Consider the following 13855-nt stretch of genomic DNA (forward strand, 5'->3'; position numbering starts at 1 on the left):
AAAGAGACAAAACAAAACAGGGATCTCGCAGAGAAAGCAGAGCTAGCTGCACAACTCGAGGTAAACAGAAACCGAAGCTAACATCTGCCCCCCCCGCCCGCTTTGCCGTAGCTCACATCTGCATCCATTGAAATTCAAACCCCGTCCGTCATTTCAACGGCGAATTTCAATGCGGTGTATATTTCACATCGGACAGCAATTTTCCCATGAGCTCAGATGTAATTTTGAGCCGAGCGCGCGGGGCTCAATTAAAGAGTGGAGAAGAAGTCAGAATGAGTGAGCAGACCTCCACTGCAGTGTGTCAGAGAGCCAGCAGAGGCTGAGGCAGAGGAGGGAAAGGAGGCCGACATGATTTACAATATGGCCTCTGCTTTACACCAGACACCCACAGGTCCTGCTGTGGTGTGTGTGTGTGTGTGTGTGTGTGTGTGTGTGTGGGTGTGTGTGTGTGTGTGTGTGTGTGTGTGTGTGTGTGTGTGTGTGTGTGTGTGTGTGTGTATGTGTGGGTCTGCTCCTACATCCATGGTCTGCTCTGCATCTCTCTCCCAGGTCTTAGTTATATAGGGTCTCCAGGACAGCTCCGCCCCCTTGCCCCCTGCTAGTTTTACCACTGTTCCAGGTACAAGGGCCAGTTAGTGGGCGAGCTCAGGTTACCTGACCCACCAACCCTACGGCACCCCAGGGAGCCTTGTCTGCACTTACAAAAACAAGCAATATGAGCTCATTTTACATCAAACAAACACAGGTCTACTAAGGCTGTACTTCTTTCTATCGACCAAATCTTTTCCAAAGATCACTGCTACTTCATGTCGGACACAGGTTCGAGCTGCAGTATCTTCTTGTCAACAACCTTGACAGTGTTATTGAGTCCTCCTCGCTGCAGGGGGCGCAGGGAGGTTTGTGGGCGGTGAGAACGGAGAACTTGGCCTTGAAACCCCTCAGCCATGGTGTTCACATCGCAGACATAAGAACAGCAATTTCAGCAAATTTGCCTTTTGTTCTACACTGGCATGTCTGGTGTGAGCTCCAGTAGGTAGGTACTAACAAGCTAACAACTGCAGCAAATTATCATATTTTTCTTTCTTCCAACATTTTTGAGAAGCTTGTTAACTTCATGGGTGGCAGCTCCGAGTGGCATGTGGAACCAATATCCCTGGAGCGTACCCATCCCCCTCCTGAAGTCTCCCAGACATCTACAGTATCCAGACTGTTGTCAGCTACCAGGACGCCGTAAAGCATTATGCAGATGCTCTGTAAAACACCTTCAGTGAGGAACGTTAGGAATTTCAATCACCGAATCACTATAGCAGTCAAAGAGTTGTTGATTTGTTACCCTGGATAACCTTCTGAGACACACTAGATGTTATTCTCACATGTGTCAGATATTACTGAAGGCTCCTGTAGCAGCTAAAGGTCTAAACATACTTCTGCATCAAAGCCCTCGCCGAACGCGCCGAGGGGTGCACCTCCTCTAGCCTGCGTGCAGCTCCTCGAAAATGTGACTTGAGCAGTTGACGCGAACAGCGCGAGTATAAAATAATGTATAGATGGGGAGATAACAGGAGAGAGTGAAAGCTATTACCAAGTATATGCACTACATTCTCTCCTTGGGCTAACTTCTAGTCATTGAAATCCTAGTGAAATCACACAATTTACTCATTTTGCTAGGGACTCCCCTGCGACCCCTCGTCAAGCTGATGTTCCAGTAGTATATGAGACTAGCTGCTGCCGGCAAGGCTCCAAGTTGAGGCTATCGCACAAGTATGTTTTCCGCTTAAGCTTCAGTGACTCCATCTAAGACACTTGGACCGCGATGACTGGAGTGTCAACCCATTTTCATAGCCGTATCTCTAAACACCAGCACTCCCTTCCACCTGTCTCGCTCCACCACTGCTATTCCAGTCAGATGTTGACAAGTGAGGGGATATTTAGTGTCGCTGAAGGAAGGCTATTGCAGTCCTTGAGCATTGTGGTCATTTTGAACTCTTCTTGAATCCTAGTAAGGAGTGTTAAGGCAGTGATGCACAGAGCAACGTTTTAGGCCAGCCTCAAGTCACCAAAGATTTCTCTAATAACATACAATCGCTAGGAAATATTTGAACATATTTTCTGACACTATGGTCACTTTGGTGCCTGTTGACAGCACAGTTGTGCAGTCCATCCTTACCGGCCCCAAAACATGTCTAGTCAGTCAGTATATCACCAATCTCCCACTCTGTAGGAAAGACATGCTAGCAAGGAGGGCCAGACTGTCTGCGAGCCTGAGGCGAAGCTGCCAGCACACACCTCCTCACAGAGATTTCCTTATCTTGTCCTGTGGAGTGGGGCTTCCCTGATAATGATGGACTGGTGTGTAATTATGCGATCTTTTCAACATCACTCTGCGATCGCCAATCGCCAAGAGTGTTTCATCCTCCCTGCTGGACGGCAGCCCGCTGGAGAGAAGAAGTGCGCAGAGAGATGCTCAGATCCCACTGATACCCAGTCCGTCTTCCTCTACGAGGGCCCGAAGCCAGTCAAAATAACGGTTCACATGGATGCCTGCCATATATCACCCGTACACTATTAACATGACATTGAAGCATCTGTGAAAGTGAAATCGTGAAAGGATGTCTGAGAAAGATAGCCAGTACTCACAGTTTCTCCAGAGCGTAAAGTCCAATGAAGGATCCGTTTCTCAGAACTCGGATTTTGTTGTGGCTCAGTATCCTGCGAAAAGGAGAAACCAAGGAATCATTAGACATACTCTATTGACTTTGAATTGAAACAAATGACACATATGCTGTGCTGCTCAACGCAAATGAGTGAAGTCACTACAGTATGTTAGACTTCAGCTCCACTGGGTGAGGATAAGGATTCAGGTATCCATTTAACCAAACGCACACCGAAAAGGTCACAAGATGGGGATAATTGCTGAGTGCATGTCCACTTGGTGCGGTGCAGTCATCACATTAGCCTGGCCAGGGACGTTAGCGTAAGCTGTTTCCAATTAATACTAAAAGGCTGAGATCAAGATTAGCAAGGGACGGCAGGGACGATGTAATCATGATAATCTTTTCGGATACATCTTTGCATCAAAAGGACACCGCCCCCGCATCAAACGACTGTCGGCACAGGCCGTGTCAATTAACCCTCTCCCTATTGGCAAATGATTTGCCTTATAGGGCTCTTATCAGACAAGAAGGTCGGGGGCTCCAGCACAGACTGGAAGTGAAGTGGAGATTGCTCTGTCTAATAGGGGATCCTGGGAAATGACATTTACAGTAATCAGCCCGCCCAGAGGGACTTGCTGTTGTCCAAGTCAGTTCAGAGGGCAGAGGCCAGGATAGTTGTGCATTCCATTAGCTTTTAGCCACATCTACACACATGCACACGCACGCACGCACGCACGCACACACACACACACACACACACACACACACACACACACACACACACACACACACACACACACACACACACACACACACACACACACACACACACAAACAATTCTCAGCCATCAGGCTGGACCAGTGGCGACATTTCATATCACTGTGTCATGTTCAACAGGGCACCCGTCTCTATGGCTGGAGGTCCCGGCACCTCCGCATGTGTCCGGCCCTGTACCTGTTACCTGTCCCCACAGAGCCCGGGGCACAGCGGGGGCTCCGCTCTGGCGACAGCCCGCCATCATTAACACTCCCTTCAGCTTCCCATCATCTTCCCCCCCGTACCCCACGGCGCTTAATGAGCTGTTTGTGAGATTAAGTGTGCTCTTAATGGAAAGAGTAGGACTGTGTGTGCGCCTTTAAAAGAGGGAGCCGACTGTGAACAGTCTGTGAGATTTACACATTCAGCAGCAGCAGTCAGCCCCCCTGTTTCCTGCCACATCAATAAAAACACTGCCTTCAGCTCTACGCCTTCCAACTCTTTTTTAATGAGCAGATTGAATCAGCCAGCCTTGGTATACACACAGGGACAGACTGGCCTTGGTATACACACAGGGACAGACTGGCCTTGGTATACACACAGGGACAGACTGGCCTTGGTATACACACAGGGACAGACTGGCCTTGGTATACACACAGGGACAGACTGGCCACTAGTTACCTTTCCCCCCCCTGCAGTCACTTCACTGATCGTCACAAAATGACAACCATTCTGAAGAATATTAAAGTTATCCCTTCAGTGATTCGTGGCCAAAAAAAAAGAAAAGAAAATCTAGCCTACTCCAGCAAATTAGCCCATTCTTTTTCGATTGCTCTGAATTATACTCTAAACAATTGAAGGGAAACTCCCCCCATGGAAAAGAATTCATAATTTCCTCCAATTATCCTCGACACCTCAGTCAATATTCTCACACAATTACCCGCCAAAATGAGAAACACGAGAAGTATAAATCCAAATCGTGTTGCATCAAGAGCCTTGAGCCGCTCCATTGATAATGACTGTAAGACTGTTTGAGCTTTTACACCCAAATTATCTTTATGTCATATTAATGGTAACTGTTACGGGTAACCAGAAACACGTGGCCTTAACCCCAGTATATCAACTGAGGTATTGTCACAAAGGCAGCCCACATAATCACAATCATTATAATTCATTTTGAAAAGGAGAAGCTCCAGAAACTGTTTTGACCAAAAAAGAAAAAAAGAAAAGAAAAGAAAACACGTTGGGGGGCGTTTCAGACTGAACCGTTAAAAACAAATCACAGAAATAATATCCGTGACTTTTTGGAGTGTGTTTTAGTGCGGGGTGATGTAAATTGCAGACTCATCAGTGTCCCAGTCCTCACAGGGCGTAGCCTGAATTTGAACCTATGACTCGTGGACCTCAGGTCTCACGCTTGAGTTGGGCACAGTATCTCTGCTATAACTGGATGCAGGCCTCAGATGAAAGCCCCAGAAGATCCGGAACTGCCTGAATAATTCAATGCAGATAGGAGAGGAGAAAGTCACGTCTGGCAAAGAAACAAGCCATTTAATTCAACACAGACCGTTTAGATACAGATAGTTCCTTTTTGACTAAGCTTATTATGAGTGTGCGCACATGCTTGTTTTCTTGTGTCTGTGTATGTGTATGTGCGTGTGTGTGTGCTTGTGTGTTTAAACTTTTACTTCTGCTGGTACAGTATCAATGCAGTATGTACTGTATATAGCAACAAAGTACAAGCTTTAACACAATTACGGCCTGATTCAGAAAACGTTTTGTTCCAAAAGCAAAGCTATTCAACTACCTCTATGTGTTTATTATGCGTGTGTGTACTGTACATGTGCACCTGAAAAATATGAAATTCACATGTGGCCCTCCGATCTCCATACAATCCTCATTTGCCTGAAGTTATTGCATTTCAACACACAATATTTCAATTGACTTGCTAATCTGTACAACAGAACTTGAAAGCTGACTTGCACAAATAAACAAAGATCACAAAACGAGCTTGTTGAACCCTCCCACAGACAACAAAAGAGGTTGATTTCCAGGAAGGCAGGGCGAGTTGAAGAGGCAGGACACTAGCGTGTAATCCCCAAAGCCTCTATGTATATGTGATGTTTGGAGTGCAGTTGTAGTGAGGACATTGTTCTTTCGTAAACAATGCAGAGACTACGGCTCTGAGAAAGAGAGAGGCAGAACTCTGTAAACAGACAGAAATAGTCGGCGTTCCCATCAGGCTAAACAGGAAACGCAGCCAATTAGCTGTTTATTCAGAACCCGGTTTAGGAGGTCAGAGGTCACGGAGAGAGCACTTCCCGGACAGCCATCAAACAGACAGAGCAGTGTCTGTCCAGGTGAGCAGTGTCTGTCCAGGTGAGCAGTGTCTGTCCAGGTGAGCAGTGTCTGTCCAGGTGAGCAGTGTCTGTCCAGGTGAGCAGTGTCTGTCCAGGTGAGCAGTGTCTGTCCAGGTGAGCAGTGTCTGTCCAGGTGAGCAGTGTCTGTCCAGGTGAGCAGTGTCTGTCCAGGTGAGCAGTGTCTGTCCAGGTGAGCAGTGTCTGTCCAGGTGAGCGGCCGATCAGGCACTGCTGCAGCGAGAGGCGTATGAGAGAGCATCGCTTTATCACCGGAGTATATAGGGATTAACAGCACATAACAATCCAAGAAGACGAGAAGCTTTTTTTTCTCTCTCTCCAATTGTACTTGGCCAATTGAAAAACGGCCCGGTCGTTGCTCCACCTCCTCTGCCGATCTGGGGAGAGCTGTAGACGAGCACATGCTTCCTCCGATACAAGTGCAGTCGCCAGCCGCTTCATTTCACCCGACAGGAGGAGGAGTTTTACCGACAGGAGGTAGCGTGTGGGAGAATCACGCTATTCCCCCCCAGTTGCCCTCCCCCTGAACAGAAAGACCAGAGGATGCGCTGGTACAGCACCAGGACACATACCCTTAATCCAGCTTCTCACACGCAGACACGTCACACGGCCAATTGTGCCTGTATGGACGCACGACCAAGCCGGAGGTAACATGAGGGCTCGAACCTGCGACCTGTTGGTAGGCAGAGAATCTCCCGCTGTGGCTCACCTGCTAGAGTGTGTACCACAAAGGCTTAGCCCTTCGAGCAGCCGACCGGGGTTCGAATCCGACCCGTGGTCCTTTGCCGCATGTCATCCCTCTCTCCCCACCTTTCCTGTCTGCCTACTGTCCTGTCCTATCAAATAAAGACAAAATGCCACAAAAAAATTAAAAATTAAAAGAGAGAATCTCCCGCTGCAGTACCCGGACGCCCAACAAGTAGCTTCTTAACTACATGCTACTCAGAGGCCTAACGTTGCTAGCTGACGCCTTGCGTGAGTGGCTTGAGCTTCTCTCTGCACCACAGAAGTGACAGATCAGATGGCAGATCCAGTCAATCTGCTTCCAAATGCAATCAGATGCGTGGGCAGACGGCATGATAGCGTGCTAACTCGGTCCAGACTATCTAAGGTATCTCCCAGATGCATTTAGCATCTCTCATTCACTTAGGCCTTTCAGACCACAAAGGCCCCATCAGGAATCAGAGCAGCTAATTGAATCCATCTAATCTGTGTAAAAAAAGAACAGGGCCACATGTCAGGCTCCAGGACCGCATTGAAACATTTCATCTAATGCATTTACATGAGGATCAAAAAGGAGGAGGTCAGACAGGAGGTCAAACAGAAGCAAAGGCAGCAGCTGCGATGCATACAATGCACGCATCACTGTGATGGTCAGAAACAGTGACAAGGGTAGTGAGAGTTAATGGGCCCTAACTGTGGTCAGAATCTGTCAGAACTTAAGAGCTACATAGGTGGTGGCAGCATCATGCTGCTGCAGTGCGGGGCTGTTTCCCATCAGGGGGACAAGGGTTCTGGTCAGGATAGAGGGGGGGGAATGATTAGCTTCAGATACCGAGATATTTTGGGGGGAAATCTGCAGCACGGTGCAAAAAGATTTTCTTCTTTTGACATGACATCCGAAGCACACGGCAAAATCAACTAAGGAACGGCTGGAGAAAAAGGAAGATCAGTGACGGCTGGAGAAAAAGGAAGATCAGTGACGTGGAATGGCTCAGTCAGACTCCAGATTTGAACAAGCTTTATCTCTTCTGCAAAAAAGAATGGGAGAAAATTCCTAAATCCAGATGTGCCAAGTTGGTAGAGACAGACTTAGTGCTGTTACTATTACTTGTTGGTTCTCAAATAAAAAGGAGGTATACGCCTGCTTTGATAGTGCCGTTGACGCGCCCAGTAATAAAGTGGCACAACCTCAGTGTTACCTCTGGGTGTACTACTTGGTGTTGTGTGTGACGGAGTGTGAGAAAGTGTGGCCGTCGTACAAAGAGCCTTGTCCCTGCAGTAGCTAACCACAGCCACCGGGCCCCTCCCAGGGCCGTGCCACTCACTTTGTTGGTTTGCTCAATTTGCTTGCGAAAAGCCACAACGCCTTTGAGGGACACGCAGGGGCAAGACAGCATGTCACTAATTCTATTCTTTGATTTATTTCCGCTCTTCCCCTGACTCTTAGCCGCGCATGCCGGCCTCACCGCAGCGCATGCCGGCCTCACCGCAGCGCACTGCCACAGGTCTGGGGGACGTGCGACCTGATGCGTCTGGGACTCACCTAGTGTCTGTCTGTCAAGAGCAGCTCGCCTGCCGAGGCCGTCTTGGTCTTTGGGCCATTGTCTACCAAGCATTTTTACAGAGGAATCATCTCTGTGGTGGAGCTATGAAGGCTCTGCTGTGTGTCTGAACACAATCCTCTCAGCTACACACATCACAACTGGGTGCGGAGAAACAGGCTGGGAAAACACATCCTTCTATCTCCTGTCCTGACCGCAACCAGCATGCTATAAACTCTTCCGCAAACACAACAGGATATCCTATTTGCTGTCGGTTCCCCCAGTAAAGGTTTGGTGTCAGAATTGTTGCACCTCTCACGCAGTCTCTCTCCGAGAAACACTTGGGAAAGCATGTTTTGTTTGTAAATGGAAGACTGAAGATCCAGGAGATACTCCATCCCGGTTTGGCCGGCTTTCCTTCTTCTGGGAGACGACTTGAGGTGCATTTTGAGGTGCCGATTCGACTTGGCCCCTGTTGCCCTGATGCTTAGGCATTCTGGAGCCTCTTCTCCCCGTCTCCACTGCGGGCAGAGGACTTTACTGTGTAGCTGCGGGCTGCTACAGCGGACCACAAGCAGGATAACGCTCTTAAGGAGGGATTTATATTTAATAAGAATCCATCTGCAGGCTAAGCCGCCTGCTCTCATTACCCTTGTATTGCTCCTCTATGTCATCAATATAATCGTAGCAATAACATGTTTTCTTTCTGTCAAAACAGAGCCTCTATCCACACAGCATCATCATCACCCTCAAAACACCTCGGATTGGTGCAGTGTGTTTGTATGTAGATCAGATGGGATAACCGGAGGATATGAGTGGCGATTAGACACTCTGCCCCTTGTCCTCCCACCCTGACCACGGATCTAGCGCCTCATGGCCAACAGAGAGAGAGAGACCTAGAGAGAGAGGGGGGGGGGGCCACAGGTTCAATGTAATAAAGAGAGTCAAAACAAGCCAACGAGCCACTGTGTAAACATCATTTAACGTTGGATAGATCTCTTACCCTTAAGGACCACACGCAAGGTGAAAGACAAGAACCCTTGAAAGAGATTGGTAACGTGCCACAAATCCAGCCCTAATGCCGAGACCAATAGGAGCCAGATAATGAGAGTGCTTTTCAATGAGACTTTCAGAGTGTCATTATTGAATTAAGCCTGGTTTAATCAGCATAATAGTGACATGAGAATTGCACTGGTCTATGTCAGAGTATACTAGTGCTTAAATTTATCAAAATAAAATATAATATATGAAAAGATCATTCAATGTAGCCGTGAGGGAATTATCCTTAGAGGGCATTAAACTCTGCTGAAAGCAATACAAATATCCACTTTGAAACATACAACTAGGCCATTGTGTACGCACAAAAAAACGTCAGCGGTTTTTTCAGCATTTTCTCTCTTTGCTATCGAGTCAATTTTGTATTTCAACTAAATTGGCAGCTCATGGCGGATAACTAAGTGGACATGGCAACACTTGGCTTTATATAGACATCACACGCATTTGCACTTGGAGTAATGAGGACAGACATAGTGAATCAGCAAAATATTGTGGTTGAACCCAGAGGTTCATTAAAAACTCCATTACTTAACTTGGCTGTTACCAGGCTTTCCAAGGCTGCTTACTCTTTCCAACTGCCACGTCAAATAGATCAAAAGCCATTTACCAAACGACATTACACGCCATTGCAATCTCACCTCATACTGTAGACACGGAGCTGGCCTGAATCTCTGTCTCACCGAGAAGTCGGTTAGTTGGTGAACTGAGAGCACTTTACTCAGTGAGGAGGTGTAACATGATCGTACCTGGCTTAAATAATATGTGCGGGAAAATATCATCTGTTTTAATGTTCTTGGAGAACTAGATGGGTAGGATGGATTTGCTGCATCAGGATAATTAAAATTTTGGTAAGTTATCAATCTCAGAAAAGCACAACATTGTCATACTGTACGTGGCAAGCCAAACTGATGCTCCAGTTAGGATAGAGAAAAATGCTAAGAATTCTTTAGCAAAATTGATATTTGGCATTTAATACTATTTGATGGATGTCTGGAAAAAAATCTGAATCCAAAGCAAACATTCAGGGGGCCTGAAAGATAAAATAGCATACAATATTATGTGCTTTGAGGTGAGAGATTAACTGTCCTACATGGGAGTTTTTAGCAGAAGGGAAATTATTCTTAGAAGCTAGATAATAGAAACAAATTCTGTCACAGTAGCAGTTTAGCTTGAGGGACCTTCACTGTTTTACATGGTTAAGATGTTTGTCCGCTTTTAGCTGCCTGCTAAGGTCACATTCACACACAGACACACGCGCATGCACACACATGCTCTCACACACGCGCGCACACACACACACACAGACACACACACACACACACACACACACACACACACCTGCTGGGATGGGCTCCTGTGGCTAGGAACTTGCGGCAGTAATTGGCGTGGACCTTCATTAGTGGTACAGAATTCAAGGTTGTGACATGTCTGTGTGTGTGTGTGTGTGTGTGTGTGTGTGTGTGTGTGTGTGTGTGTGTGTGTGTGTGTGTGTGTGTGTGTGTGTGTGTGTGTGTGTGTGTGTGTGTGTGCAAGCGTGTGTGTTTAGGTTAGACTGATATGTTTTTCATATATATCAGGCTATTTGTCTTTTAATACAGTTTAGTGAAGAAAGGCTTTCAACAAATATATCTGCATTATTCATCTGTTTTCACACAAAGTGTAGACTAGTTGAAACTCTCTTTTTCTTTTCTTTTTTAGAAAACCCTACACACAAGCACATAAAGCATTGACATTCCACCTATATAGGCCTACCGGTACAAAACTGCTGACCGTGTTCTCCCTCCAAATTCAGTTGAATTTCAGATTATAAAATTATATATAATGTAAAATATATATATATGTGTGTGTGTGTGTGTGTGTGTGTGTGTGTGTGTTTGTGTGTGTTTGTGTGTGTGTGTGTGTGTGTGTGTGTGTGTGTATATATATATATATTATATATATGCTACTACAACATGCTACTAATCTACATAGTTGTGCAAAATAACTATATATATATATATATATATATATATATATATATCATTTTGCACAACTTTAGTAGCATGTTGCAATGTGTATATATGTTGGTTGTGCTGAAAAAGCAGATGGTTCCTGATTCATAACTCATCATTAACTTTTATAGTCGTATTTTTCATTTATCTTAACAACGTGTAATCACTGTAATGGATACTCCTGTTTATGTATTTGATGACTTTTTGTGTGTCTCGTGAAGCCAATGTTTAATTTAGATGAAAGATAGCATGTTTTGAGAGTGTTTCATTTCCGTCGGAGGTTTGGCAGAGCACGTCTTTTTTTGTGTTTATAGTTGAACAAATGAACATTTCAGGAAAAGTGTGTAGCTCAGCAGTTTTGAAAAACAAACAAAAAAAATAAAGATTGACCAATCAGTGTCGTCCACCTCCAATATGCTGAATAGCATGCAGTTTGGTTAATGTATTATTCTTTTTTCAATATATATATATATCAGTGGTGGCTGGTGAGCTTGGAAACAGGGGAGGAAGCTAGTGCGGCGACCGAAGGAAGCCCCTTTTCCCCCAAAAAAATGTGGGCTTTTTTTTTCACGTGTGCGCGCGCGCGCGCATATGTGTGTGTGTGTATTTGCCATGTTTCCCATGCTGTCAAGCCTCTTAGCTTTCCACCCAGTGAGGAGCATTGCATTAGCACCCAGTGAGAGGACTACAGGACGGAACAGCACCTGGCACCTGAGGCGGTCCCAGGGAAAATATGACGTGTGCTCTGCTGCTGATACTCTCACCCACAAGCAGTTTTTGCCCAAAACGCCCAAATCTCATTTTAAATTAGCATTAGGATTAGACTGTTGTGATGTCATTATTCAGTTTTTAACCATCAATAATTGTTCCTTTTCTCATTATTTCATTTCTCAGAGTAAATACTGTATATTTATTTCGAGATTTTTGTCAATTATTTGTGCTGTTATGGTTATAATTAGCCTAGTTACTCACTTCTACACTATCTTAGATTGTGTTACTTATGGATGGCATGGAATTATAGTGAAAATAGATTATCCCCCCTTTTTGCTGGGGACCCCACTTTGAAAACCACTGGCTTAGGCTAGAACTGTTGCGAGAAGGTTTCAGGATTTATCTCTATGCATTAGGCTGTGATTACTATTTATATAAATCTATTTATTCACATAGATTCATGATATATTATGGTATACAGCCTACCTGTGACATCAATGTTTTGATTCATCCTATGATGTCTCACACTCAGGTGTGCTTTCACAAGACAGGTGTTGTCCATTCAATCAGCTAACCTGTCTTTATAATGGCTGTCTTGCACTGTTTGTATGATACTTGACAAAGTCTATGGCCGAAACTGTTGTCAAATAGCGTTAAATTACACTTAATTGCTATTGGCAGTTTCAACCCTAAAATATCAGTGTCGGCCTTCAAAACACCATTACCAGTTGAACCGTAGTGCGGGTCTCTCTGTATGTGGAGAGCATGTTCTGACATAAGTTTGTAATGTCAGTGTCCATTAGTAAGAGAGAGAGAGAGAGAGAGAAGAGAAAGGTGGAGGGAGGAGTGAAGGAAGAGAGCATAAGCAGAGCGATCTCTCAGACTGGGGGGTGGCCGTGTCATCTTTGTTACAATAAGTACTTTATGAGAGGCCTCCAGACTTCGCCGACTACCCAGCGCCTGGGTCGCTCGCTCCAGACAGCTTAACCCTGGCGTCAGGTGGGGAAAGAGGCCAGCGGTCCTGAGAGCCCCTCAGACCCAGAGCCATGTCCTCAGAGGGTCACAGCACTGAGTGTGACAGAGACACTGGAGACATGTTCCCAGAGGGTCATGGTGCTGATAGTCCATGGGCCAGACCAGATATCGGTACCATATGGGTGGGCAAAACTTTACCTATACTAAATTGTTTATAGGGTCAATATAAGTAAATTAATATATGATAGCCTTTCCACAGGAGTAGCTTTTCATATTTATTGGACATTTTCTTATTTTCCCCTATTTAGTCCATGGGCCAAACACAAAAATTGCACATATCGGTACCACTCAAGTGGACAAATTCTAATTATGATTTTTGAACAGGTATATATCCATAGATGATATTTTAGTATGATAGCCTTTGCAGAATGGCAGCTTTGTCACAGTTATCGGCTCATGAAGTTAGCAAACCCCTACAATAAATTCGATTCTAGGTGCTGATCCATAACCTATTTTAGGCTCAGGACCTTTAACCATGTTCTATGATAACATGTTTGACAACATTGTAAAGGGTAGCTTCTTAGCTTTCATTTGAGCTCAGTTGTGTGTCTCTCTGACAAATAAAGAGCTCACATGGGCTCTTCAAAGTGTCAGTGACATTCATTTTTCCACAGTTTTCGCCTAAATTATAGTCTTTATTTCAGCACTGTGGCATCTAGGAACATCAGAGACACAAACAACAAACACTGGAATACTCATATAGGACTATAATGATTCAGAAAAGGTATAATGAACCCATACTATCCCATCGTGAGGGGTGAATTTTGCCCTTTGAATTTGGTAGAAGAATGCCTTCTCGAGGGAAATGGGCCAGAACCCAAAATGTAAGATATCGGTACCATCCGGGTGGAGAAATTCTACTTGTGATTTTTTTAAATTCCTATGACCATGGTAGCTTATTAGTGCTTAACCACCACTCTTAAATTATGGACTTATGGGAATTATGGGAAATCATCTTTCTTTCATTATATCCTCTCCCTGGGGTGTCTGGACTACACTAACTGTTAAT

General features: G+C 45.2%; 1 protein-coding gene across 1 annotated transcript in view; it reads right to left on the reverse strand.

Annotated features, from left to right (window-relative positions):
* adgra2 (adhesion G protein-coupled receptor A2) overlaps nucleotides 1-13855 on the reverse strand; it is a 49382-nt gene that overhangs the window by 24066 nt on the left and 11461 nt on the right. Inside the window, exon 2 of the mRNA XM_083645013.1 lies at nucleotides 2638-2709. Coding sequence (XP_083501139.1) covers nucleotides 2638-2709 — 72 coding nt within the window. The remainder of the gene's footprint in view (nucleotides 1-2637; nucleotides 2710-13855) is intronic.

The sequence above is a fragment of the Poromitra crassiceps genome (genome assembly GCF_964638095.1).
Source record: "Poromitra crassiceps genome assembly, chromosome: 10".
NCBI lineage: Eukaryota > Metazoa > Chordata > Actinopteri > Beryciformes > Melamphaidae > Poromitra > Poromitra crassiceps.